The 22908-nt window shown below is 44.8% G+C and overlaps 1 protein-coding gene and 10 non-coding genes across 12 annotated transcripts; 1 reads left to right on the plus strand and 10 right to left on the minus strand.

Moving 5' to 3' along the window:
- The first annotated feature begins 1467 nt into the window (after window positions 1-1467).
- LOC109528174 (otoferlin-like) lies at window positions 1468-22902 on the plus strand. Of its 2 annotated transcripts, XM_019890535.1 has the most exons (42): window positions 1468-1574; window positions 2546-2612; window positions 2925-3051; window positions 3403-3457; window positions 3684-3815; window positions 3931-3993; window positions 4071-4155; window positions 4435-4594; window positions 4668-4854; window positions 4985-5171; window positions 5700-5923; window positions 6230-6338; window positions 6838-7015; window positions 7255-7375; window positions 7470-7570; window positions 7674-7764; window positions 8128-8244; window positions 8718-8870; window positions 8974-9163; window positions 9490-9614; window positions 9881-10015; window positions 11193-11354; window positions 11555-11674; window positions 12275-12436; window positions 12580-12742; window positions 13057-13130; window positions 13855-13881; window positions 13982-14113; window positions 14201-14273; window positions 15546-15664; window positions 15756-15893; window positions 16283-16408; window positions 16562-16689; window positions 16756-16926; window positions 17338-17498; window positions 17568-17710; window positions 17796-17884; window positions 18040-18138; window positions 18272-18513; window positions 18591-18769; window positions 19280-19380; window positions 22017-22902. In XM_019890535.1, the coding sequence occupies exons 2-42, from the start codon at window positions 2567-2569 to the stop codon at window positions 22195-22197; spliced, it is 5376 nt and encodes a 1791-aa protein (XP_019746094.1). In that variant the 5' UTR covers window positions 1468-1574; window positions 2546-2566; the 3' UTR covers window positions 22198-22902. The 2 variants fall into 2 exon arrangements, with proteins under 2 accessions (XP_019746094.1, XP_019746093.1); XM_019890534.1 differs by lacking the exons at window positions 1468-1574; window positions 2546-2612; window positions 2925-3051; window positions 3403-3457; window positions 3684-3815 and having other exon boundaries at window positions 3935-3993; window positions 9881-10012.
- Window positions 19785-19866, minus strand: trnas-gcu (transfer RNA serine (anticodon GCU)). Its single transcript has one exon. It is a non-coding gene; the product is annotated as a tRNA-Ser (tRNA).
- Window positions 19948-20029, minus strand: trnas-gcu (transfer RNA serine (anticodon GCU)). The gene has a single exon. It is a non-coding gene; the product is annotated as a tRNA-Ser (tRNA).
- On the minus strand, window positions 20119-20200 carry trnas-gcu (transfer RNA serine (anticodon GCU)). Its single transcript has one exon. It is a non-coding gene; the product is annotated as a tRNA-Ser (tRNA).
- Window positions 20464-20545, minus strand: trnas-gcu (transfer RNA serine (anticodon GCU)). The gene has a single exon. It is a non-coding gene; the product is annotated as a tRNA-Ser (tRNA).
- Window positions 20640-20721, minus strand: trnas-gcu (transfer RNA serine (anticodon GCU)). Its single transcript has one exon. It is a non-coding gene; the product is annotated as a tRNA-Ser (tRNA).
- On the minus strand, window positions 20814-20895 carry trnas-gcu (transfer RNA serine (anticodon GCU)). Its single transcript has one exon. It is a non-coding gene; the product is annotated as a tRNA-Ser (tRNA).
- Window positions 20988-21069, minus strand: trnas-gcu (transfer RNA serine (anticodon GCU)). Its single transcript has one exon. It is a non-coding gene; the product is annotated as a tRNA-Ser (tRNA).
- Window positions 21164-21245, minus strand: trnas-gcu (transfer RNA serine (anticodon GCU)). The gene has a single exon. It is a non-coding gene; the product is annotated as a tRNA-Ser (tRNA).
- trnas-gcu (transfer RNA serine (anticodon GCU)) lies at window positions 21340-21421 on the minus strand. Its single transcript has one exon. It is a non-coding gene; the product is annotated as a tRNA-Ser (tRNA).
- trnas-gcu (transfer RNA serine (anticodon GCU)) lies at window positions 21514-21595 on the minus strand. Its single transcript has one exon. It is a non-coding gene; the product is annotated as a tRNA-Ser (tRNA).
- Window positions 22903-22908: the final 6 nt, after the last annotated feature.

Raw genomic sequence — 22908 nt, forward strand, 5'->3', positions numbered from 1 at the left:
TTGGTCAGGTGGCGTACACAGAATCAGTGGAGCACAAATAAGGGAGCCGTGGACTTAAGGTAAGATTGTACGCTTGGTATTAAGTCATGAAGGCCGCCCATCCAACTCTGAGTGATGAGTTAAAAAAAAAAAAAAAGAATAAATCCATCATCTATTAATTTATATTGTCATTCAGGCGGCTGGGTCATCAACCAACGTAATCTTCAGCAATGCATTTAATTTTCGATGATTTCTCGATAACGTGAAATATCTTCTTTAAGGCCTTCCGATTCACTCACAAGCCATATTGCCCTCTCAGCATTATCCGTAATGCGCTGTAACTTGCCCTCCTCCGCTTCTTCTTCACGAGTGACGACAGCAAGGCTTTGTTGACAGCTGCCTTCGCTGTTGTGCGCCGTTGACCAAAGTAATTAAAAGCACAATCCCTCAACAGTGTGGACGCTCAACTGGAAGCATCGCTAGCTCGCAGCGTAGAAGTAGACAGAAATAACAACTCCGAAACATGAGATGTTCAATGTTAAGAAGCTGTTGATAAATGCCCCATTTTTTTTCCCGGTGTGATAATGACAAAAAAAATAAATTGTGTTTTTGGGTGTCAGTGACTGACTGACTGACTGAGTGTAACGTGTGAATAATTGACTGATATTTCACTGGACACCAGCAACTTAAGACTCAACGTCTATGTGTAATTGATGAGGTGATGACTTGGGCGCAGGGCTGCCTCAAGACAGGCTCCCTTCTGTCACTCGATCACCAATTTTTAAAAAAATATTTATTTATTTTTTAATTTTTACCATTTGATCTGAATTTTGTGCCAATTTTGTGTGCGCGTACAAACTACAGGGTTCCATTTTTTTTCATTGGTTTCTTGAGTGTCAATGGGAAATGACACCACAGAGGCCAGCGTACATTCAATATGGCCCCCTTTTAAAACTCAGGTCAAGATTAAAAGAGAAAAAAATCCCCAAAGACTTTTGTTTACGTTGCAAAAACTTGAGCGCAGACGTAAGTGTATGCACATGTTGTACCACATCGAATCAAATCCAAATCCCGTTGAGTGGCACTGAATCGAATTGTTCCATTGTCAAAATCGAACCGTCCTTGAAAATGAGAAAAAAAAAGTTGCTCTGGAGCCTTGCTTGTATTTATTGTATGTGTGATGATGTTACTGTAAATGCTTTGTGTTGATAGCATGCACCATTACAATTCTTGTCATATTCCTGTTTCATCACTAGCCTCTTGTCAAGTTTTGTGTGTGTGTGTGTGTGTGTGTGTGTGTGTGTGTGTGTGTGTGTGTGTGTGTGTGTGTGTGCATGTTGATTGGTCACTTGGCAGCTCCAAGTTCCAAGTGTCGAGTTCGGCACTCATGCACTATTCATGGTGCGCGTATCACATCTCTCCGAGTCCACTCGTCAAGCTCATTCGTATTACGGCTTGCGTTGTGTCAAAAACGTCCAAAATGTTCATTTAGGCTTTATTTTTTTATTTATATATATTTTTTAACTTCATTTCAGGGGAAGACTATCGTCTTGGAACGGAATCTCCGTGAAGACCAAGCATCACTGCATCGACTGGTAGGTATCATCCATACATTTGACTTATGACTCATAACACATCTAGAGAGATGGTCAATGTATTTTATTTGCGTTCAAGTCATTCAAGAAGTTAAGCGGTAAAGTGCGTATGAATTCATAGTGTCCATTAAGAGTTTGTGTCATTGTTTTTTTTTTCTCACAATGCATGTGAAATGTATCCTCTGTAATGATCACATTAACTCATTTGAATAATTAAAAGGCCTTTTCATGGCCAAAGCAGGGCGAGGCAAGCCTATCATGGCGTTTATGTGGAACGTGTTTCCAAACTGAGACTCTGGCTTGCGGGCAACTTTTGGGTGTCCAATATTGCCATTATATTGCTGCTTGGCAAGGGGTTTTGTAAAATGACTTAGTGGCAATGTTATTGTAGGGTTTTTTTTTGTTTGTTTGTTTGTTTGTTTTTAATCATTAGTTTATGTTCAAACTCCAGGTGATCCATGTAATCATCAAAAATGAGGCAGATGTTTTATTCCTCAAAAAAGTTATCTTTAATAATATTGTAAGTCACTGTAAGATGATGCACAATTTGATTTGCGTGTAAAATTTTGAGATACAAGTGCTAGATGTTGGCAGGACACTTGATTCATCTCACTTGATGTTGTACAAGAGCAGACTTCAAATGGTTTATTGCCTCTCCCAATTGGACATTTCTGCCAAAGCAAACATCAAAGCAGAGCGTCTGTATTTCAAGCGACCACATCCCATTGGCCGCCAGCTTCATGCTAACGCCCAGTGACAAACGCCATCGACAGGCTAACGAATAGCATGAATAGTCACCAATGTTCTAACCCTTGGAGCGACGGATGTTTCGTCGCAAGCAATACAATACATGCCAGCAGGCAATATGATGAAACTCATTGACATATATTCGTTAGGTATGTTTGGTTGTGTCACTCAATGCAACTTTGAGAATCACTTTTCTAAAAGATGGAGATTTCTGTCCAAATCAGGTCAAGTGCAGTGTTGGAATAATGAAGCGCGCGAAGCACCGAGGACACAAACAGGACAAGAATGGAGGTATGGAACAACGAAAATTAAATTAAAAAAAAAAAAAAAAAGCTTAACCCCTACTATCCTACTATACACACATAGCTAGCTAGCTAGCTAGCTGGCTAGCTTGCTGGACAGACAGACAGACAGACAGACAGACAGACAGACAGACAGACAGACAGGCAGATAGATAGATAGATAGATAGTCAAAGGCTCTAGAAATCTGACCGGCAGCTATGAGGGGGGTTAAGAACTAATGGTTCCCCGCTCCATTTATTTATTTATTGTTTGTATTAGCAATACCGTTGGACCCGACTCCATGTTGTTGTTTTTGTTTAGATGAGCCGGCTATCCTGGAGACGCAGAACCTGGACCGCCAGGCCACATTCATGGGAGGACGCTTCGACCCGGATGCCGTCTCGCTGGCCTCGGTCACCGCCGTCACCACCAACGTGTCCAACAAGAGGTCCCGTTTGTTGACGTTTGACCTTCCGAGTTCATACTGACCATTTTTTTTGTCCACGTTACTTCCATTTTATTTTTGTTTGTTTGTTTGGAATCATTTTATCTGTGTTGATGCAAATGTAATGAAGGGTATAATTCACCTTTTTGCTCTAACGTGGCCACTTTTGGCCGATTAAAACCCAGCCAAAAATGGCCACAAACAAGCTGAAGGGTTTGTAAAATTGATCAAGGCCTAAAGGTTAGCTGAGAAATGCAAGTACAAAAGTAAACGTAAAATGTACTGCATGTGTTTTTTGTTGTTGTTGTTGTTTTTTTTGTTTTGTTTTTTTTGACTGAGCTCAATGATACACAGGTCCAAACCTGATATCAAGATGGAGCCCAGTTCAGGACGGCCTGTGGATTATCAAGTAAGGATAACTTTTGGACGAGACAATATCGTGTTAAAATAATATCTCCTTTTTTTTGGGGGGGGTGGGGTTAACCGATTTTGTTCATTTTACGAAAACCTTCCACTATCCTCCCTTCTTTCTTTTCATACATTAAATAAACAAATCTCCTTAGATTCCAGTTCATTTTTTAAATATGAATAATAATTAACTAATTAGTTGCGTGTTTCTTTGCGTTTGTTTGCAGGTGAGCGTGACCGTGATCGAGGCCCGGCAGCTGGTGGGTCTCAACATGGACCCCATGGTGTGCGTGGAGATTGGGGAAGAGAAGAAATACACATCCATGAAGGAGTCCACCAACTGTCCCTATTACAACGAGGCCAGTTCCCTCATGAGATGAGCTGTTTCGTTGTATTTTTTACATATGTATTTCCAAGTAAGCAAATGTAGAGTCACAAAATAAATATGCTAACATTTTGATTCTCATTTTCCAGTATTTTGTCTTTGACTTCCACGTCCCTCCGGATGTGATGTTTGACAAGATTCTGAAGTTGTCTGTAAGTGCATTTTTATCACTGTTTCGCTTAAAAAAATAAATAAAGTGTCAGAGTTTTTGATTGATTATTTCCAACAGGTCATCCACTCCAAAAACCTCCTTCGAAGCGGAACACTGGTGGGGACTTTTAAAATGGATGTCGGCACCATCTACTCTCAACCAGGTTATTCATTGAAGGCCTAATAATTTGCGGAGAGATATTACTTCTATTATGCCCATTTTTTGTTGACAAGGCGATGGATGACCTGACGAAGATGGCGCCGCAGCAATATTTTTAATTTAGACATGGACTTGGTCGAAGCACAAAAGCAAAATTTTCAGTGAACAACGGGGACTGAGTTCCCAAAAGAAAATGAGGGCAAATTTTCAAATGTAAATTTACTGTCATTATTCATTTTGAGATGTCTATTTTCATCTTGTTCTTTCCTATTTTTTGAAATAGACCATCAATTTTACCACAAATGGGCTCTGTTGTCCGACCCCGACGACATCACGGCCGGGTGCAAAGGTTACGTCAAGTGCGACGTGGCTGTGGTGGCCAAGGGGGACACCATCAAGACCCCGCACAAAGCCGGCGAGTCGGACGAGGACGACATTGAGGGGTAAAGTCACCAAATCAACTGCGTATCGGTATGCAGTTCGATGTCCTTTCTGTTTTTTTTTTCCTGTGGCCAGCAACCTGCTGATCCCGGAGGGGGTCCCAGCGGAGCGCCAGTGGGCCCGCTACTTTCTGAAAGTGTACAGGGCCGAGGGGCTGCCCAGGATGAACACCAGCATCATGGCCAACGTCAAGAAGGCTTTCATTGGGGAGAATAAAGACCTGGTGGACCCCTATGTGCAAGTGCAGTTTGCCGGGCAGAAGGTACCAAGTGAACTCCTGTAGAATGCCACGAAAATACAGTCCAACTAGGCAACCTTGATTTAAATAGCATATTTAGGCATATTAATCCCATTTCACTGAAAGCGAAAGAAAAAGCCAAGTGTGTTCCCAGGGGAAGACGTCAGTTCAGAAGAGCTGCTACGAGCCCATCTGGAACGAGCAGATCGTGTTCACCGAGATGTTCCCACCGCTGTGCAAACGCATGAAGATCCAAATCCGAGACTCGGACAAGGTGAACGACGTGGCCATGGGGACACACTTCCTGGATTTGAGGAAGATCTCCAACGACGGGGATAAAGGTGACTGCCACCAGATGGCGCTTTGGTATCTCGCGGCCGAGCCGCAATGTCGCAATTTTGGAACCTTAATTTGAAAGCCTAATTTAAAACTTCAGGTTGAAACCCAAATGTTGGCTTGAAAACCCTACTTTGAAACTCTAACCTTGACTCAAAAAACATAATTTGTATTCCTAACTTGGGCTCCAAACCTTAATTTCAAGCCCTGATATGAAACCCTAACCTTGACTTGAAACCCAAACTTGAAACCCTAATTCTGTCTTAAAGGCCTAATTTAAAACACTAACCTTGGCTTGGAGCACTTGCTCAGACTTGAAACTGACCTTGAAACCAACACGTACTTGAAACCCCTGCCCTGGTTTGCAATCCTCCTTTGAAACGCTAACTTTTCCTTGAAACCCAAATTTCAAAACCTGACCTTTGTTCGAACCCTGGACCCAGACTTGAAGCCCTAATTTGAAACCCTACCTTTAATCTTAAACACTCTGTGGGTTTTTTTTTTTTTTTTTTTTTCTTTTGACCTCCCTCCAGGCTTCCTTCCCACGCTGGGTCCCGCCTGGGTCAACATGTACGGCTCCACGCGCACCTACACGCTGATGGACGAGTACCAGGAACTGAACGAGGGTCTGGGCGAGGGTGTGTCCTTTAGGGCGCGCCTGCTCATCAGCGTGTCGGTGGAGATCCTGGACCCCTCCTCGCCCGACACCTCCAGCTCCACCGAGGTGCAGCTGGAGGGCATCCCCAACATCTCAGAGGTGCGCCATTTTTCTTTTTTTTTTTTTTTTTTTTTTTTTTTTTTTTTTTTTTTTTTTTTTTGTGCATAGCCAAATTTTCAGTTACAAGCAGGCTTCATATAGAGTGAAGTGAAACATAGAAGCAATTGAAGTACAGTGTCGCCATTTTGTGGCATCTGTACTAAACTTTTGGATGGATTTTCAATGTATTATGAATGATTTAGCGTCAGGCCTCCGTGCCTTTGGAGGAGCGTGGCGTGGCGTGCGCGTTCCGCAGCATCAGATCGGGATTGCATTGGGATGAAATGCGCTTGTTTTGTTTGGCAGAACGCCACGGGGAAGATTGAGGAATTCTTCCTCTTTGGCTCCTTCCTGGAGGCCACCATGATTGACAGGAAGATTGGCGACAAGCCCATCAACTTCGAGGTCACCATAGGTACTGCATCGCTTCATTTCTGGTCATAATTTTTTTAATTGCAATTCTATTTTGGTGCATTTTATTTACCCCCCCCCCTCTCTTTTTTAATTGGCCACTTTCTTCCTAGTGAAGAAAAAATATTAATACTGTGCCGCATGACGTCAACTAAACTCAGCTTTATTCATTGGGTGCTTAAAAAAAAGGGCTGTACACAAATAAAACACAAAGTAAGTTAAAAAAAAGTAAAATGCTCTTAATGATAAAAAGTAGGAATAAATTCAATGCTGCTTTTGAATCCAAAAGCAGCACTCTTTATATGAAATCATAAAACCATTTGGTAAAATAGAACGAATTCCTGCAGTGCCTCCTTTGTGTCTTGAGACTAATCAGCCACTTATTGAGTTTTAAAATGTAATTCCCTTTTTTTTTTTTTTTTTGGTCAATTCTTATTCTCACAAGTGAAGTTGAATGAATGAAATTCCGGCATGTTCTTGAACGGCCCGCTGGCCCTCCTCAGGTTACTTTGGCGACGAGCTGGATGGCGCCAATCAGCCCAAATTGCAAGGGAAGAAGAAGGCCGAGGGCGAGGAGGAGACGGAACTCATCCGCGACTCCAGCGAGGACGAGATGGACGACGACGGCGACCTGGCGTCCGTGGCCACCACACCGCCAATGAAACCCGTCGTCACCGACCGGTCGGCAGCAATTCGCCGTTCGACTACACTAGCGCTTAAAATCCTCATCTTTGCTTGAGACCTTAATTTGAAATTCCACCCATGGCACCGATCATAAATTTAGACTTCAAACACGAAACTGAAACCTTCGCCCTGGACTCGGAGCCCTTAATTGAAAACCCTCGCATTGGCTTGAAACCCTCACTACATTTCAAACCCTACTTCGAAAGCCTAATTTCTACCTCTCTGCCGCCATCCAGCAACTACTTCCACTTGCCGTATTTTGAGCGCAAGCCGTGCATTTACATCAAGAGTTGGTGGCAGGACCAGAGGCGGCGCCTGTACAACGCCAACATCATCGACAACATCGCCCACAAACTGGCAAGCGGCGCCGTTTTGCTACACTCGGCGACCCGTCGAAAGAGACGCCTTGACACGCTGGCGTGTTTGTTTGTTTTTTTCCCCTCTCGCGCAGGAGGAAGGTCTGAACGACGTGCAGGAGATCATCAAGACGGAAAAGGCCTATCCCGAGCGGAGGCTGAGGGGCGTCCTGGAAGAGCTCACCCAGAGATGCAGGTGCCGACAGAAGCAAAATGGTCCCATTCCAAAAAAAAATTCTCAATAATAATCATTGGAAAAGAAACTCCGTGAGTTCATTGCAGACTTTTTGTGCATTCAGTCAGTTTCTCGTGCTGGCAAATACGGACCAGAACCTGTCGGGCAAAACCAAACTGGACAGGGAGCGGCTGAAGCTGTGCATGGCCGAAGTGGTAACGGACTTGCAATCTTTTTCTTCACTTTCCTTTCATTTCATTTCATTGATATGCAATTGCATTGAAATGTGACTTGGATTTTGGAATCGTTCACAAATGACATTAAGAGGGACCTCATTTCAAACATATTTACACCAGTTGACATTTATTGTGAGTTCAAAAGCTCCCCAAGGGAAGACCCGAGCTGAAATTGCAACCCTGAACCTCGCAACTATGAGGCAGACATACTAACCACTCATTGATCTCGCCCCCCAAAACATTTTTTGAAATGTACTTCTTCAGGAATCAAACCTGCAGTGTGTCACTTTTTTTTTTTTTTTTTTTTAAATCGGAGTTAACCGCCAATGTTTGCTCTGGCAGGAGGCCGTCGGCCAGCAGGCCAAAGCCATGCGGTCTCAGGTGAAGAGGAGCACGGTGCGAGAAAAAGTCAAGCTGACGCAGCAGTTCCTCCAAAAGCTGCGATTCCTGGCCGATGAAGTAAGACGCGCGACACTCGCGGATCAAACGAAGCACACTGTTGACACAGGATGGAAAAAAAAAATGACGCGCTTCCATTCAGATGCCAGCGTTTTGCGATATAAATCATTTCAAAAACCTTTTCCGCCATTTTTGGAACCTATAACCCAGAGATGGCCAACTTAGGGAGTGACAATTTTTCATCATTTTTTCATTGTCAAGGTGGAACAGTTCCAAACAGCAGTCCGGCTTCTGCTACCCCCCCCCCCCCCCGGCCCCCCAAACAAAAAGCCTACTAGAACAGCTGTGCTTCATCTGGAGTTAATCTGAGGCCCTTAAAATGGCGGCGGGCGTGTGACAACTCACATTTAACAGAGAAAATATCAAAGTAGAGCGGAAAATAGCCATCCAAGAATATAGTGCAAAAATTCACTCTTTGGTCGTGCGAGAGAATGTACGCGAATGGTAACTGATGCTACGATGCATCCCGGCAGCCTCAGCATAGCGTTCCAGACGTTTTCATCTGGATGATCAGCAACGGCAAGCGCATCGCGTACGCTCGCGTTCCCTCCAAGGACATCTTATACTCCGGCATGGACGAGGAGCGAGGGAAGGACTGCGGCAAAGTCAAAACTAGCTTCCTGCGGGTGCGCGACACACACAAACACACGCGCACACACACACACACACACACAGTCACACACATTCACATGTGCTTAATTCACGAATCACCTTTTTTTCTCCTTCAAGATCCCGGGTAAGCGAGGTTTCGGCCCCGCAGGCTGGACCGTGCAGGCCAAGATCGAGATTTACTTGTGGTTGGGTCTGAACCGCCAACGTAAGGACTACCTGTGCGGACTTCCGAATGGATTCGAGGAGAATCGGCTCTCCAAAGGGCCCGGCTCGCCCCTCTCACCGCCCATCAGCCTCACATACATGAGTAAGACACCAACACATGCTTTCACGACATTTTCTCATGTCGCAACCTTATTTCCAATGCAGTCTTTTTTTTTCACTCAAATCCTACACATGCCAAAATGCCAAAATGAGTTTTGTTTTTTGTTCATTTGCATCCACGTAGTGGCTCTTGAAAGGTGCTGCATAGAGGTGCAGTTAGCTTGATAGCCAATTGATAGTTCTTTATTAAGAGCGCCTCATTGTCAGCCTTGAGTATCTGCACGCCATGGAGATAAAGCAAAGGGGCGAGGGGTGAATATTACACCATAGGAAGCTTTTGTGTGCGTGTGTGTTTGTGTGTGTGTACAGTGAAGCAAATCTTCCAGCTGAGGGTGCACATGTACCAAGCTCGCGGCCTCTTTGCTGCCGACAGCACCGGACTGTCGGATCCCTTCGCGCGAGTCTTCTTCTCCACGCAAAGCCAAGTCACTGAGGTGAGCGCCGCAAAATATGCAGCGGAAGTGGGCAACCACAAATTCAGTCATGTGGAAAGTGTCACCAACCTCTTGGACATAAAGAGTTACTTTCGGGCTGCCGATTTGTGCCGAGGGCCGCTCAAGGTACTGCACTGGATTATAAAAATGTTGAAGCCACTGTAACGATTTGAATATTTTATTCAGTGATTCTTAGCTCTCTTTTTTTTTTTTTTTTTTTTTGGTGCGTTTGATGCAATTCCCGACGTTGTGGATGTTTGGCACAGGTGCTGCCGGAGACGCTGTGCCCGACGTGGGATCAGCTGCTGCTCTTTGAGAACGTGGAGTTGTTTGGCGAGGCCAGTGAGCTGCGAGACGACCCTCCCATTATCGTCATCGAGCTCTACGATCAAGACACCGTGGTGAGGCTTGTTCTTTTTTTTCTTTCGTCTTTTCAAAAAAAAAACGTCTCTCACCCAGAATGCACATTTCCAGACTCTTCATTAGGGACACCTGCAAGATTTGATGGAATCAATGACAAAAGCATCCTTTTGTTGTTGGTTTGATTTTTGCAGCGGTGTGGAGCTTCACCGGAAGCGTTGTTTCGAATCATTTATAAAAAAAAAAAAAAAAAAAAATTCATTCACTTTCAGCAGGGCGTTTTCATTTTGCCTTTTGTGATATTGTTTGTATTTTAATTGAATGTCTTTCAGTCCGTATTTATTTTTATTTTGAATTCTATTTGGATAGTCTTTTTAGCAAATATTGATTTGGGATTACATTTATTTTCATTTTGTTTTTGTGTTATTTCAAATATGGATTGTATCGGCATCACTGTAGCAGCCGAGCATTTGCATTTTGCTGACTGCCGCTTGTTTACATTTTCTTTCCGACAATAACGCGATTGTTTCGGACGACCTTCCCGGATAAGTAGAGTGTGAGACGTCTGGATGTCGTGACGTTGAATTCAATCTGCAGTTTGCCAAAAGGCATGCGAGAGGAATAAGAAGCACGCCAAGTGGCAAAAGAGTCCTCCACCCACTTGTTCCTGTTGCATTCCTTTGAGGGAATTTTGTGATGTTGACCAAGAGACTCCTTATAACCACTAACTGCAAGAGAGAAGTCATCACACACATTTCAGCGAAACAATATTTTGGCAGCAGTTTCACTGTTTTGCAGTTCATTGGTTATTTTTTGAACCTGCTTTTTTTCCCCCCCACTTTGTGTTTTTTATTACATTGTGATGAAACATGCGCATCTCCAGCCATGTTTCATCAGCGCCTCGTCACGGCATTTTCCTCTTAGCTTCCATCAAAATCGGATCTTCTTGGGGTTGCCCCTAAAAATGGTCGCTTCGAACGAAAAGTGCTGACCTCTTGAGCCTTTATTGACCTGGCTTCCTTTTTGGTGGGTCTTCTCATGCTAAACTTGTCGACCAAATGTTATGAATCTGGCTTTGGGGGATGAATTTTAAATACGTTTTGTTGTGAGTTATTGAACAAATGGAGAGTTACAGCGTCACCATTTTCGGGCGTGGCTAATTGAGACTTTTTCTGTTCTATAAGTATTTCTATTAAAGTCTTTTACCGGTTCTGCCAGGGTAAAGCGGACTTCATGGGGAGAACTTTTGCCAAGCCGGTGGTAAAGATGGCCGAGGAGCACTACGGACCGCCGCGCTTCCCCCCTCCGCTGGAATACTACCAGATTTACCGAGGGAACGGCATGGCCGGAGAGATGCTGGCTGCCTTTGAGCTGCTGCAGGTCAGAAGGGAACTGCTGGTTCCCCAAAATCAGCTTTTTCTTTTCTATGTCACAACATACATACTGTGTGTTTATATATATATATATATATATATATAAACAAAGTCTTTTGACATAATGATAACTGTCACAAAAACATAAGATGAAAAAATAGTAATTGGTCTGAAAGTTTCTCTTGTTATTCTTTTGAAAATTGTCAGATTGGCCCGAAAGGCAAAGCTGATCTTCCGCCCATCGACGGTCCCACAGATATGGACCGTGGCCCACTGCTTCCCGTTCCGATGGGAATCAGACCTGTTCTCAGCAAGTACAGAATTGAGGTAATAAGTCAGTGTACGTATTTGCGGGGGGTTCATTAGAACCTGCTACCCTTTATTTGCATTTAAAAAAAAAAAAAAAGTGTTTTTGTACTCTTTCTATTCGGCCACATGATGACGCCAAATCCCTATTTCTTAAGTTTAACGTGATATGCGTTTGCAATGTGATAAATGTGTTTGTAGTTTCTGGAATATTTATTATTTCAACAATTAATCCAGCGCGACCTTGACTTGCAAGTTTAATTAGTTTTGTGACCGTGCATGTAACTCAGATCACTCATCTCTCGTGTTAAATTTCACAAAGCATGACTGTGCCTGCACTTGTGCCGCTTGGTCACCACGTGAACTGATGCCAAAGTAATATGAGACAGTGCAAGAAAAAAGCTGGAAATTAAAGGGAAGGACTTCACACGTGAGGTCAAATTTTTGCTTGCAACACAAAGCGACAGCTCGTAACTTGAAAAACTCCAAAAAGAAAAAAAACAAGTTGGGGGTGGGGGGGAAAGTCAAGGTACCGATTTGTAAGCAATTCTAAATATTTTAATTGGGGGCAAGGTTGGCTGACTCGCTTCCTCACATCAGTGACCGCATTACTGTCTCCAGGTCTTATTCTGGGGTCTGAGGGATCTGAAGAGGGTCAATTTGGCTCAGGTGGACCGGCCCCGCGTGGATGTGGAATGCGCCGGGAAGGGCGTACAGTCGGTCCTCATTCCCAACTACAAGAAGAACCCCAATTTCAGCACGCTCGTCAAGTGCTTTGAAGTGGTATGCCCTTGGCCTGAAATGTTCAAAACGTTCTAAAAGAGGGGTGTTAATATGGATAATAACATAAAACAGTCTAGAAATGTATTATGAAGCATGATGTCGATCATATTGTACATTGCAATCCTCGGTATTGCCTCTGTCAGGATTTGCCAGAGAACGAGCTGCTTCACCCGCCTCTCAACATCCGCGTGGTGGACTGCAGGGCGTTCGGCCGCTACACCCTGGTGGGCTCCAATGCCGTCACCAGCCTCAGGAAGTTCATCTACAGGCCCTCCGACAAGCAGGCCAACAACTGGTCCACCGCAGGTACGATTGGAGCCAGCCAGCCAGTAGGCACGGGAAACATCGACGCATGGAATTGCGCCCATTCCCCGGACAAGTCATACTGAGCGGTCGATCGTCGCGAGGCAGACTTCATACTCCTGCTTCATAATTGCCCCAGAGACCAATTGAATATTTGCACCTTTGCCTGTCATACCCGCTTGGCTGTTTGCGGCAACGACGCGGGAACAGGAACGAGTCAGGGAGTTTCGGTTTTTCACATTTGCAGTGAAATCCTGCTCTGTATTTAGTATCAATACAGCAGCTCTATATTAAATTGGGCTGTCTTTGTCTTACAGAGGAAATCGTCGTCGTCAACATGGAACCTGAGCCCAATTTTAAGAAGGTGGACACAGTGGTCAAATTAGATTCGGTAAAATGTTCACCCTTTTTGTGGAAAAAAAGACAGTAAATCGACATCTTAAAGTCTTAATTCTCTGAGAATCTTCTTCTTCTTCTTCTCCTTTCGGCACGTCCCTATTCAGGGGTCACCACAGCGAGTCAGTAATTTCCATCCACCCCTGTAAACCGTCCTACCAACTCGCATGGTCGTCTTGGCAAAAGTTTTACGCCCGATGCCATTCCTGACGCAACCCTCCCCATTTCTCCGGGCTTGGGACCGGCACTGGGGAACAGTGCACCCCCAGGGGAGGGCACTGCCCCCCAGCGGCTGGGTTCTTAATTCTCTGAGAATAATGTTGAAATATTTAGAGTCATAAATCGGTACCCTAAATTTGTCGCAATTTTAAGACAATAACTGACTTGTCAAGAGAATAAAGTCGTATTCTGAGAATCAAGTTGACACACCACAAGAATAACCATTCAATTATTGTCAGAGAATAAAGTTGAAATATTACAAGTCAACATTGAAAAGTAGTCAGTGGGTGAAAAGTTACAATTTTACAAAAATAGACAGACAGTGGGAGGTCAGTGTAAAAAAAAAAAATCGCACTTTGCTGAAAATAGCAGTGAAATTTTGAAGGGGAAAAAATTTTCCATGAACAAAAGCAAAATGAATAGAAATGATTCTGAGAATAGAGTCGTCCATCACACGTCACTCTAATATAATTTTGAATCATGTTTTTTTTTTTTTGTAGTGCTCTGATGCCGTGGTGAAGGTTGAGGTGAGTCAAGTGCTGCCATGACTTTACGCTTTGTGCGTGAAATATGTCAATGCGTGGATGTCAAATGCACCGTTCAATGAATGCATTCTCCGTACTAAAGGACGACGACAAGGATACGAAAGGGAGGAAGAAGAAGAGGAAGAAGGGCGACGAGATGGAAGACGACGGCCTGGATGAGAGCATGCTCGACTGGTGGTCCAAATATTTTGCCTCCATTGAGACCCTGACAGAGGTACCGGGTTATTTCTTGTTGATGATTTATTATTTGTGACACCGCAGTGCCATTTCTGGCACTTAATTCAATCCTCAATCTTCTTAGGCGCTAAAGGGTCAAGAGGGGGCGCTGTCGGATTCAGAAGACAAAGAAGACGCAGACCTGGCAGATGGAGGAGGTACAAACAATATATATGCATATATTTTTTTTAAAGAGTAAAGTTTGAAAGACTACAGTTATGAGGAAATCATTCAGATTAATGCAAAAAAATGTTATTTTTGTGGAATAAAGGAATAGAGAATAATGATAAATTCTGGTCATTAAGATGTAAAATGAACATGGAAAAAGCTGTAGTTACGAGAATAAAGCCGAGTGAGTCTCCTAACTTCGTAGGTGTCGTTGGACTGCATGGTCGATGTTGTCTCACTAACTTTGCCTTCCTTGTTTCAGTAGCGAGCCTTTGCTCCCCCGATGCATCGGTGTGTCGAGACGCTGACATGAATCCGAAACTCATGCATGTGGGCTAACTTTTGTTTGCGCCCTTAACCCGCAACCATATGCTGCCATGAAAGTTGTCTATTAGCAAAATTGTGACTGCTTCGTTTTGGGAATCTAGTTGAACCTTCAATATCCGACACAAAAATAATTTTAGGGGTCCTACAAAAAAAAAAAAAAATGTGGGAAAATTTCACCACACCAGTTTGTGTTCTGCGGGAGATTCCGGGCTGAGCATGAAAACATGAGCTTGCTTTTATCTGCGTTTAAAACAAGTTTCAGCTCATGCAGTGTTTTGAAAGACCACAAATATATTTAGCAAATCTTTTCACCGATGCGCCACTGCAGTACACGACGGTGTCATCCGCATCATGACAGAGTCCCGCATTTCCCACATTTTGACCAAGATTATTCACATAAATGTGGACCTAGCATGGAACCCTGCGGCACACCCTTGGGAACCGATATAACATCGGAGCATACTCCATCGTATCTAATGCACATGACACACATGAGCTTTTCTGATTGACCCAAAATCGGGTGGACAAAAAAGTTTCAATGACCCATGCGGGAAATCAAACGAGAAGCCGGTCATTTTGTTTAGAAGCAGCCATTTTGGGTGAATTACAGGGCTCAGTGTACTCCTAATCTGAAGCCTGTAGACAGCCGGGTGACACTAAATGGTGATGTTTTTTTTTTTCAAAGTTCAATGATTATTTTGTGGATTTCCCTTCAAAAAATAATCATGATCTTGACTTTGGAGGAACGTAGGTACACAGGATAAACGGAGTGGATAAATGGCTAAATGGAGTGTGCTTGTTTCTGCCCATTGAACAGTCGCTGACAACTTTCATGTTGGAATTCATGTCTCGAGTGCTGTGCTCCTTTTTTACCTCCCCCTACCCTTCGTCTCCCTTTCTCCTCCTCCTCATCATCATCATCACGGCTAACTCAGACATCAAACCTGATGACTCTCCCGTGAAAGGCAGCAGGAGGGGCAAAGGGAAGAAGGACAAGAAGAAAGCCACTGTCGACCCGGTCGAGAAGAAAAAAGCGAAGCTGGATGAGCTCAAAGTAGGCACCGTCAACGTGTCATTGAACTCACCTCCGTCTGATTCCACTTTTTTTTTTTTTTTTCAAATGTCTTTTCATTGTCTCACAAAAGGTGTATCCCAAAGAGCTGGAGAGTGACTTTGATAACTTTGAGGACTGGCTGCACAGTTTCAACCTCTTCAGGGGAAAAGGCGGCGACGACGACGACCAGAACGGCTCGGACGAAGACAGGATTGTTGGGAAATTCAAAGTAAGCTGATCTTTACGAGGATAAAGGTGTTAATTTTAAAAAAAAAAAAAAAAGTCAACTTTTTCTCTGAGGATAACCGGCTCGGATAACGGACGGATATGACGGGAATCAAGTGCTCAAAATAATGTGGGAAAAGTCGGATTATGTCTTTGATGAATATCAAATGAACATGTTTGTGATGATGAGAATAAATTTGCAAAAGAATAAGTAATAAAGGTGAAAAAGGCCCAACATTTGCAGAGGAAAGAGTCTCAAGACACCAAAAACCCACAAGTGTTCCTAAAGTTGTGTTTGTTGGTTTGTTTTTAGTTAGAATACTTTGTGTATGACAGTAGCACGGTACAAATGATTATTATTGTTAATTTTTGTATTTTTTTATTTGATGAAAGGGCTCCCTGTGCATGTACAAAGTGTCCGACGAGCTGCCCAGAGACTTCGACTCCAACATGGGGATGTTCCAGAACATCCCGCACAACGATCCCATCATCGTCCTGGTGCGGGTTTACATCATCAGGGTGAGTCAGCATCCGCTGGATTGATAATCAGAATCAAATCATTGTTTGGCCTCGCGTGGTGAGATAGTGCCAAGCATGTCTGTCTCACGGTTCTGAGGTTCAGGGTTTGAATCTCGCCTGCGTGATCAAGATAAAATAACTCTGTGGTGACAGGCAACCGATCTCCACCCAGCGGACATCAACGGTAAAGCCGACCCGTACATCGTCATCAAGCTTGGAAAGAATGAAGTGAAGGATAAGGAGAACTACATCTCCAAGCAACTCAATCCGCTTTTTGGAAAGTATGGAAAAAATCTGTCTGACTTGGAAAACATCGTTCTTGTATCGCTCACTCCCTCGTCCTGCAGGTCCTTTGACATCGAGGCCACGTTCCCAATGGACTCCACCCTCACCGTGTCCATCTACGACTGGGACCTGGTGGGCACCGACGACCTGATCGGCGAGACCAAGCTGGACCTGGAGAACCGCTTCTACAGCAAGCACAGGGCCACCTGCGGCGTCACCGCTAGCTATGCCACGTGAGCTGACGCTAGCCTCAATGCGCTTGTTTACAAATGTAGTTCGTCTCTCCGCGCCACGCTCGGCGTTCCGGAATATCAAGGGAGTTTCCTTTGACATGCGCCCAACACAGCTGACAACTTGGTGGCTGAAAATAGACTTGACTTTATGCCTGCGAGAACCACGTCTAACTATTGGCACACCATTTTGGTTCATTTGATCAAGGTGCAGGCAGGCAGGGTCTGAAACGCCGCCGATTCATTCAATTTTCATTATATTTTGTTAAATCATCCCTCTGGCCGTGGCACAGATATGGAGGGCAGGGTGGAGGGTTCTGCCCAAAATACCGAAACTTAGTCTAGCCTGCCCCTGCGTAGATTTACTCCGTGCCAGACTTGCGCTGTCCAACCCTTTATATTTGTGCTCCGTAGCCACGGTTACAACATCTGGAGGGACCCCATGAAGCCCACACAGATCCTGGCCAAGCTCTGCAAGGACGGCAAACTGGACGGTCCTCACTACGGGCCGGGCGGGCGGGTCAAAGTGGAGAACCGCGTCTTTATGGCGTCCACTGAGATCGAGGATGAGAACGGTAACGCCTCATCTTTTTGCCGCGTTTGTCGATGGAGGAAATACTGAAGGAAAACGTCATTGCGGTCAGGCCTGAAGAAGCAGACCAATGAGCACCTGGCGCTGACTGTGCTCAGGCACTGGGAGGAAATCCCGGGGGCGGGCTGCAAATTGGTGCCGGAGCATGTGGAGACCAGGCCGCTCCTGCACCCGGACAAACCGGGAATCGAACAAGTAAGCAATCAGTCATTTCACTTTTTGACATTTTGTCATTGGCTTTGGCCGATCAATTCATTTTGTGGTCAATTTGTATCTTCAGGGCAGAATTGAGATGTGGGTGGACATGTTCCCAAAGGACATGACGGCACCTGGTCCTGCCCTGGACATTGCACCCCGCAAACCAAAGAAGTATACAACAAACATATTTGGACTTCTTTTGTAATGCCCAGCCAGGAGTTACATTGTCAAAAAGAGAGTTGCATTATTTCAGCTGAAATTTACTTCTACAAGTACAAATGCGGTTGGTCACCGCATTGATTCAAGTCATTTGGCTTCCTCTTCAGGTTTGAGCTGCGGGTGATCATTTGGAACACGGATGAAGTGGTCCTGGAGGACGACGACATTTTCACCGGAGAGAAATCCAGCGACATATTTGTCAGAGGGTAAAACTACCAACTTTGTTTTAGTTCCACCTTGTTCTTCGTTTTTTTTTTTCTTAGTTTTTTTGTGAAGATGAGGAGGATAAGCGGTTCGGATAATGGAAGGATGAATAGTTTCCCTTTTCTCTTGGTCCAGCTGGCTCAAGGGACAGCAGGAGGACAAACAGGACACGGACGTCCACTACCACTCCATCACCGGCGAGGGCAACTTCAACTGGCGCTTCATCTACCCATTTGACTACCTGATGGCCGAGGAGAAGATCGTCATCTCCAAGAAGGAGTCCATGTTCGCCTGGGACGAGACCGAGTACAAGATCCCGGCCCGCCTCAACCTGCAAGTGTGGGACGCCGACCACTTCTCTGCCGATGACTTCCTCGGTAATCTCTCAACCGACTTCTTGTACGGTGAAGCTTTCTGCGGCGTCAAGCCCACAACACGTGAACATGCCAAACAGGCGCGATCGAGCTCGACCTGAACCGTTTCCCGCGCGGTGCAAAGACGGCCAAGCAGTGCACCATCGAGATGGTGACCAACGAGGCCGACGTGCCCACCGTGTCCATCTTCAAGCAGAAGAGAATCAAAGGATGGTGGCCTTTCGTGGCCCGCAACGAGGAGGACGAGTTTGAACTCACGGTAGGGTCACCGCTGCCCCTGTTCATGAAGTTCTTGAATCGCAGCATCTGAGTCTGAGGCCTGTCCAGTGAGTGCCCTGACTCGAATCCTCATGTTTTCTCCGGTGTCATGAACGAAATCATGCCAGCATTTCTGTTCAGTCCGCCAACTGGAATTCATGAACCAAATCATCTGAGCGCACCGTGTTTCCATTGAGTCCACCGACGCAAATTATTAGGTTCTGTGGCATGTCCAGTGATTCTTGATCGGATTTATCTGAATCGTTTGAATCAATTACCCGATTCAACCGCAGCATCTGACTCTCTGCTTTGTTGAGTTGAAGCATCCGAGTTTGCAATTTTTTCTGGCGAGTCTGTTCACTCGAGTCAGTGAGTACTCAGTCTTTTCTTTTTAGTCAGCAAACAAGAGTCTGATTCAATGCATCGTCGAATTCTGTGGTTCCCATTTGTGTGTTTGACTCTCATGTTGCAATTTTTAGGCCACGAACCATGTTTGTGTTTGTCGTTCCAGGGCAAAGTGGAGGCAGAGCTTCACCTTCTGACGGGTGAGGAGGCGGAGAAATGCCCGGCCGGCGAAGGACGCAACGAGCCTGAGCCTCTGGAGAAACCAAAGTATGAAGGAATTTCTCTTTTCTGTCAGCAAACAACCTTTGTGGGGTCTCGTCTGGTCTCACTGAACAGCACAGGTTGCCAACTCCTTCAACACACCTGATTCAAATGATGAGGATCTTTATGAGGTTTCTGCAAGCCACCCCTGGTCTGCAGTGAAATGAACACCATCAACTGTAAAAATGATGAGAATCTGCCATCAAACCTACAATGCCATAATGAGTCTGATTTTCAGATAACATAGAAGAGAAGAAAAAGACGAGATAAGAAAACCTTTAGCAGTCCATCGCCTTAACCTCTCGGCTACCTTGTCTTACCAACAATCATAATGTTTCAACATGATACTGTACGTTACGTAATGTTGACAGGGTGGTGTTTGGCAAAGGGGTGATCCTGAAGCTAAACATCGATGAGGATGGGATTTGAACCCATGCGTGCAGAGCACAACGGATTAGCAGTCCATCGCCTTAACCTCTCGGCCACCTCATCTTGCATGACATTTTAATTTATCGATATGATAGTGTACGTTTTGTAATGATGGCAAAGCGTTTGGCAAAAGGATGAACCTTAAGATAAAAATGGGATTCGAACCCATGCATGCAGAGCACAATGGATTAGCAGTCCATCGCCTTAACCTCTCGGCCACCTCGTCTTAGTAAGTATGATAATATATCGATATGATACCGTACGTTACGTAATAATGGCGGTGTTCGGCAAAAGGGAGATCCTCAAGCTAAATATCGACGAGGATGGGATTTGAACCCATGCGTGCAGAGCACAATGGATTAGCAGTCCATCGCCTTAACCTCTCGGCCACCTCGTCTTGCTTGATATTTTAATTTATCGATCAGATACCGTACGTTTCGTTATGCTGGGAACGCATTTGGCAAAAGGATGAACCTTAAACATCGACGAGGATGGGATTTGAACCCATGCTTGGCAGAGAACAATGGATTAGCAGTCCATCGGCTTAACCTCTCGGCCACCTCGTTTTAGGAAATGTCATAATGTATCGATATGATACCGTACGTTACGTAATGATGGCAGGGTGGTGTTCGATAAAAGGGACATCCTGAAGCTAAACATCGACGAGGATGGGATTCGAACCCATGCGTGCAGAGCACAATGGATTAGCAGTCCATCGCCTTAACCTCTCGGCCACCTCATCTTAGTAAATATGATAATATATCGATATGATACCATACGTTACGTAATGATGGCAGGGTTGCGTTCGACAAAAGGGTCATCCTGAAGCTAAATATCGACGAGGATGGGATTCGAACCCATGCGTGCAGAGCACAATGGATTAGCAGTCCATCGCCTTAACCTCTCGGCCACCTCGTCTTAGTAAATATGATAATATATCGATATGATACCGTACGTTACGTAATGATGGCGGTGGTGTTCGGGAAAAGGGTGATCCTGAAGCTAAATATCGACGAGGATGGGATTTAAACCCATGCGTGCAGAGCACAATGGATTAGCAGTCCATCGCCTTAACCTCTCGGCCACCTCATCTTGCGTGACATTTTAATTTTTCGATATGATAGCGTACGTTACGTAATGATGGCGGCGGTGTTCGGCAAAAGGGTGATCCTGAAGGTAAATATCGACGAGAATGGGATTTGAACCCATGCGTGCAGAGCACAATGGATTAGCAGTCCATCGCCTTAACCTCTCGGCCACCTCGTCTTAGTACGTATCATAATGTATCGATATGATACCGTACGTTACGTAATGATGGCAGTGCGGTGTTCGACAAAAGGGTCATCCTGAAGCTAAATATCGACGAGGATGGGATTTGAACCCATGCGTGCAGAGCACAATGAATTAGCAGTCCATCGCCTTAACCTCTCGGCCACCTCGTCTTGCAAAGTATTCTAATGTATCGATATGATACCGTACGTTACGTAATGATGGCAGTGCGGTGTTCGACAAAAGGGTCATCCTGAAGCTAAATATCGACGAGGATGGGATTTGAACCCATGCGTGCAGAGCACAACGGATTAGCAGTCCATTGCCTTAACCTCTCGGCCACCTCGTCTTGTAAAGTAGTCTAATGTATCGATATGATACCGTATGTTACGTAATGATGGCGGTGGTGTTCGGCAAAAGGGTGATCCTGAAGCTAAATATCGACGAGGATGGGATTTGAACCCATGCGTGCAGAGCACAACGGATTAGCAGTCCATCGCCTTAACCTCTCGGCCACCTCGTCTTGCTTGATATTTTAATTTATCGATCAGATACCGTACGTTTCGTTATGCTGGGAACGCATTTGGCAAAAGGATGAACCTTAAACATCGACGAGGATGGGATTTGAACCCATGCTTGGCAAAAGGATGACCCTGAAGCTAAAAATGCGGCGTTACATGGTCAAGAAAATGCTGGGAGCCTGACGACTTCGAGAAAAAAAAAAGGTTCTGGCAGTTTTCACTCGTGATGTCATGTTATTTCCTGCACTAAAAATTATATGACAACTTCAAGATAACTTCAGACACCTTGTCTTTTCTGGTAGTCGGATGTTTGACTCATATACAATATAATACAAGCCGTAAATGCGTATAATACGCTAGAATACCTTTAATCCAATACACTGTGACAAAGGCTGCTCAACCTTGGCCTTCGTGTCTCCCCAGCCGACCAGACATCGCCCTCCTCTGGTTCCTGATCCCCCTAAAGGCGGCCAAGCACCTCATATGCGACCAGTACCGCTGGCTCACCATCAAGATTGTCTGCGCTCTGCTTGTTTTGGCCATCTTGGCGCTCTTCCTCTACAACATGCCCGGTTACATGGTGAAGAAAATGTTAGGAGCTTGACTTCACCATTCTTATTATTCTAACTGTTGTTGGGTTTTGTTCTTTTATGAATATTTTTTTCTCAGAGCAAAAATCGCATGCCATTTGTGACATTACATGATTAGCTGTAGACATTTTGACAAGACTTCCATTGGTTTGAAATGTGGTGTTCCGTCATGTGGCGCACCATTCGAGTGTTTGCCTTGGCTCCAAAATTCATAACTAATTGCTTCAACTGTGTTTTTCTCATGTTGTTTGTATGGGACGGGATAAAGCCGGACTGCATATTGTACCATATTTAACATTTGTGAATAAATGACAGCTTTAATCCATATTTATTGTCATTGCTCCCTGCTTTCTTTTATTAGTCCTCCTCTCGTCTTTTCATCCAACTTTGTTTCTTTCTGACCTCTACCCCTTCTTTCTTTATTCATTTCACTTGGTCAACGTTCCTCCCTCTTTTCCTTTCACGCTATCTTTGTTTCCTTCATTCCATCCCTTCACGCATCCTTCCAAACGATTTGAATTTTTCCTCCGTTTAATTCAAAAAGCGTCGAGCCACATTTTGGCCCATCGTGTACGTATTGGTAGTGGAAGTGGGAGCCTGTGGTAGTGGCGGGCGGCTGCGGTTAGTCAGGCACCAGCTCGGACACCTCAGCGCAGTCGGCCGGTCTCCTCCGCGGATGGACACCAGTGGCCCAAGCCGAGCAGCTGGCGACATTTTCGGATAAA

The sequence above is a fragment of the Hippocampus comes genome, unplaced genomic scaffold, assembly GCF_001891065.2.
Source record: "Hippocampus comes isolate QL1 unplaced genomic scaffold, H_comes_QL1_v1.1 scaffold168, whole genome shotgun sequence".
In the NCBI taxonomy this organism is placed as follows: Eukaryota; Metazoa; Chordata; class Actinopteri; order Syngnathiformes; family Syngnathidae; genus Hippocampus; species Hippocampus comes.

Bases quoted from the DNA above. Each gene is read 5' to 3' on its own strand.
- LOC109528174 (XM_019890535.1), top strand. From the start codon at position 2,567: ATGAAGCGCGCGAAGCACCGAGGACACAAACAGGACAAGAATGGAG. The intron at 12,437-12,579 runs GTATGCCCTTGG...TGCCTCTGTCAG, and splicing joins TCGTCAAGTGCTTTGAAGTG to GATTTGCCAGAGAACGAGCT. The intron at 16,927-17,337 runs GTGAGCTGACGC...TGTGCTCCGTAG, and splicing joins GTCACCGCTAGCTATGCCAC to CCACGGTTACAACATCTGGA.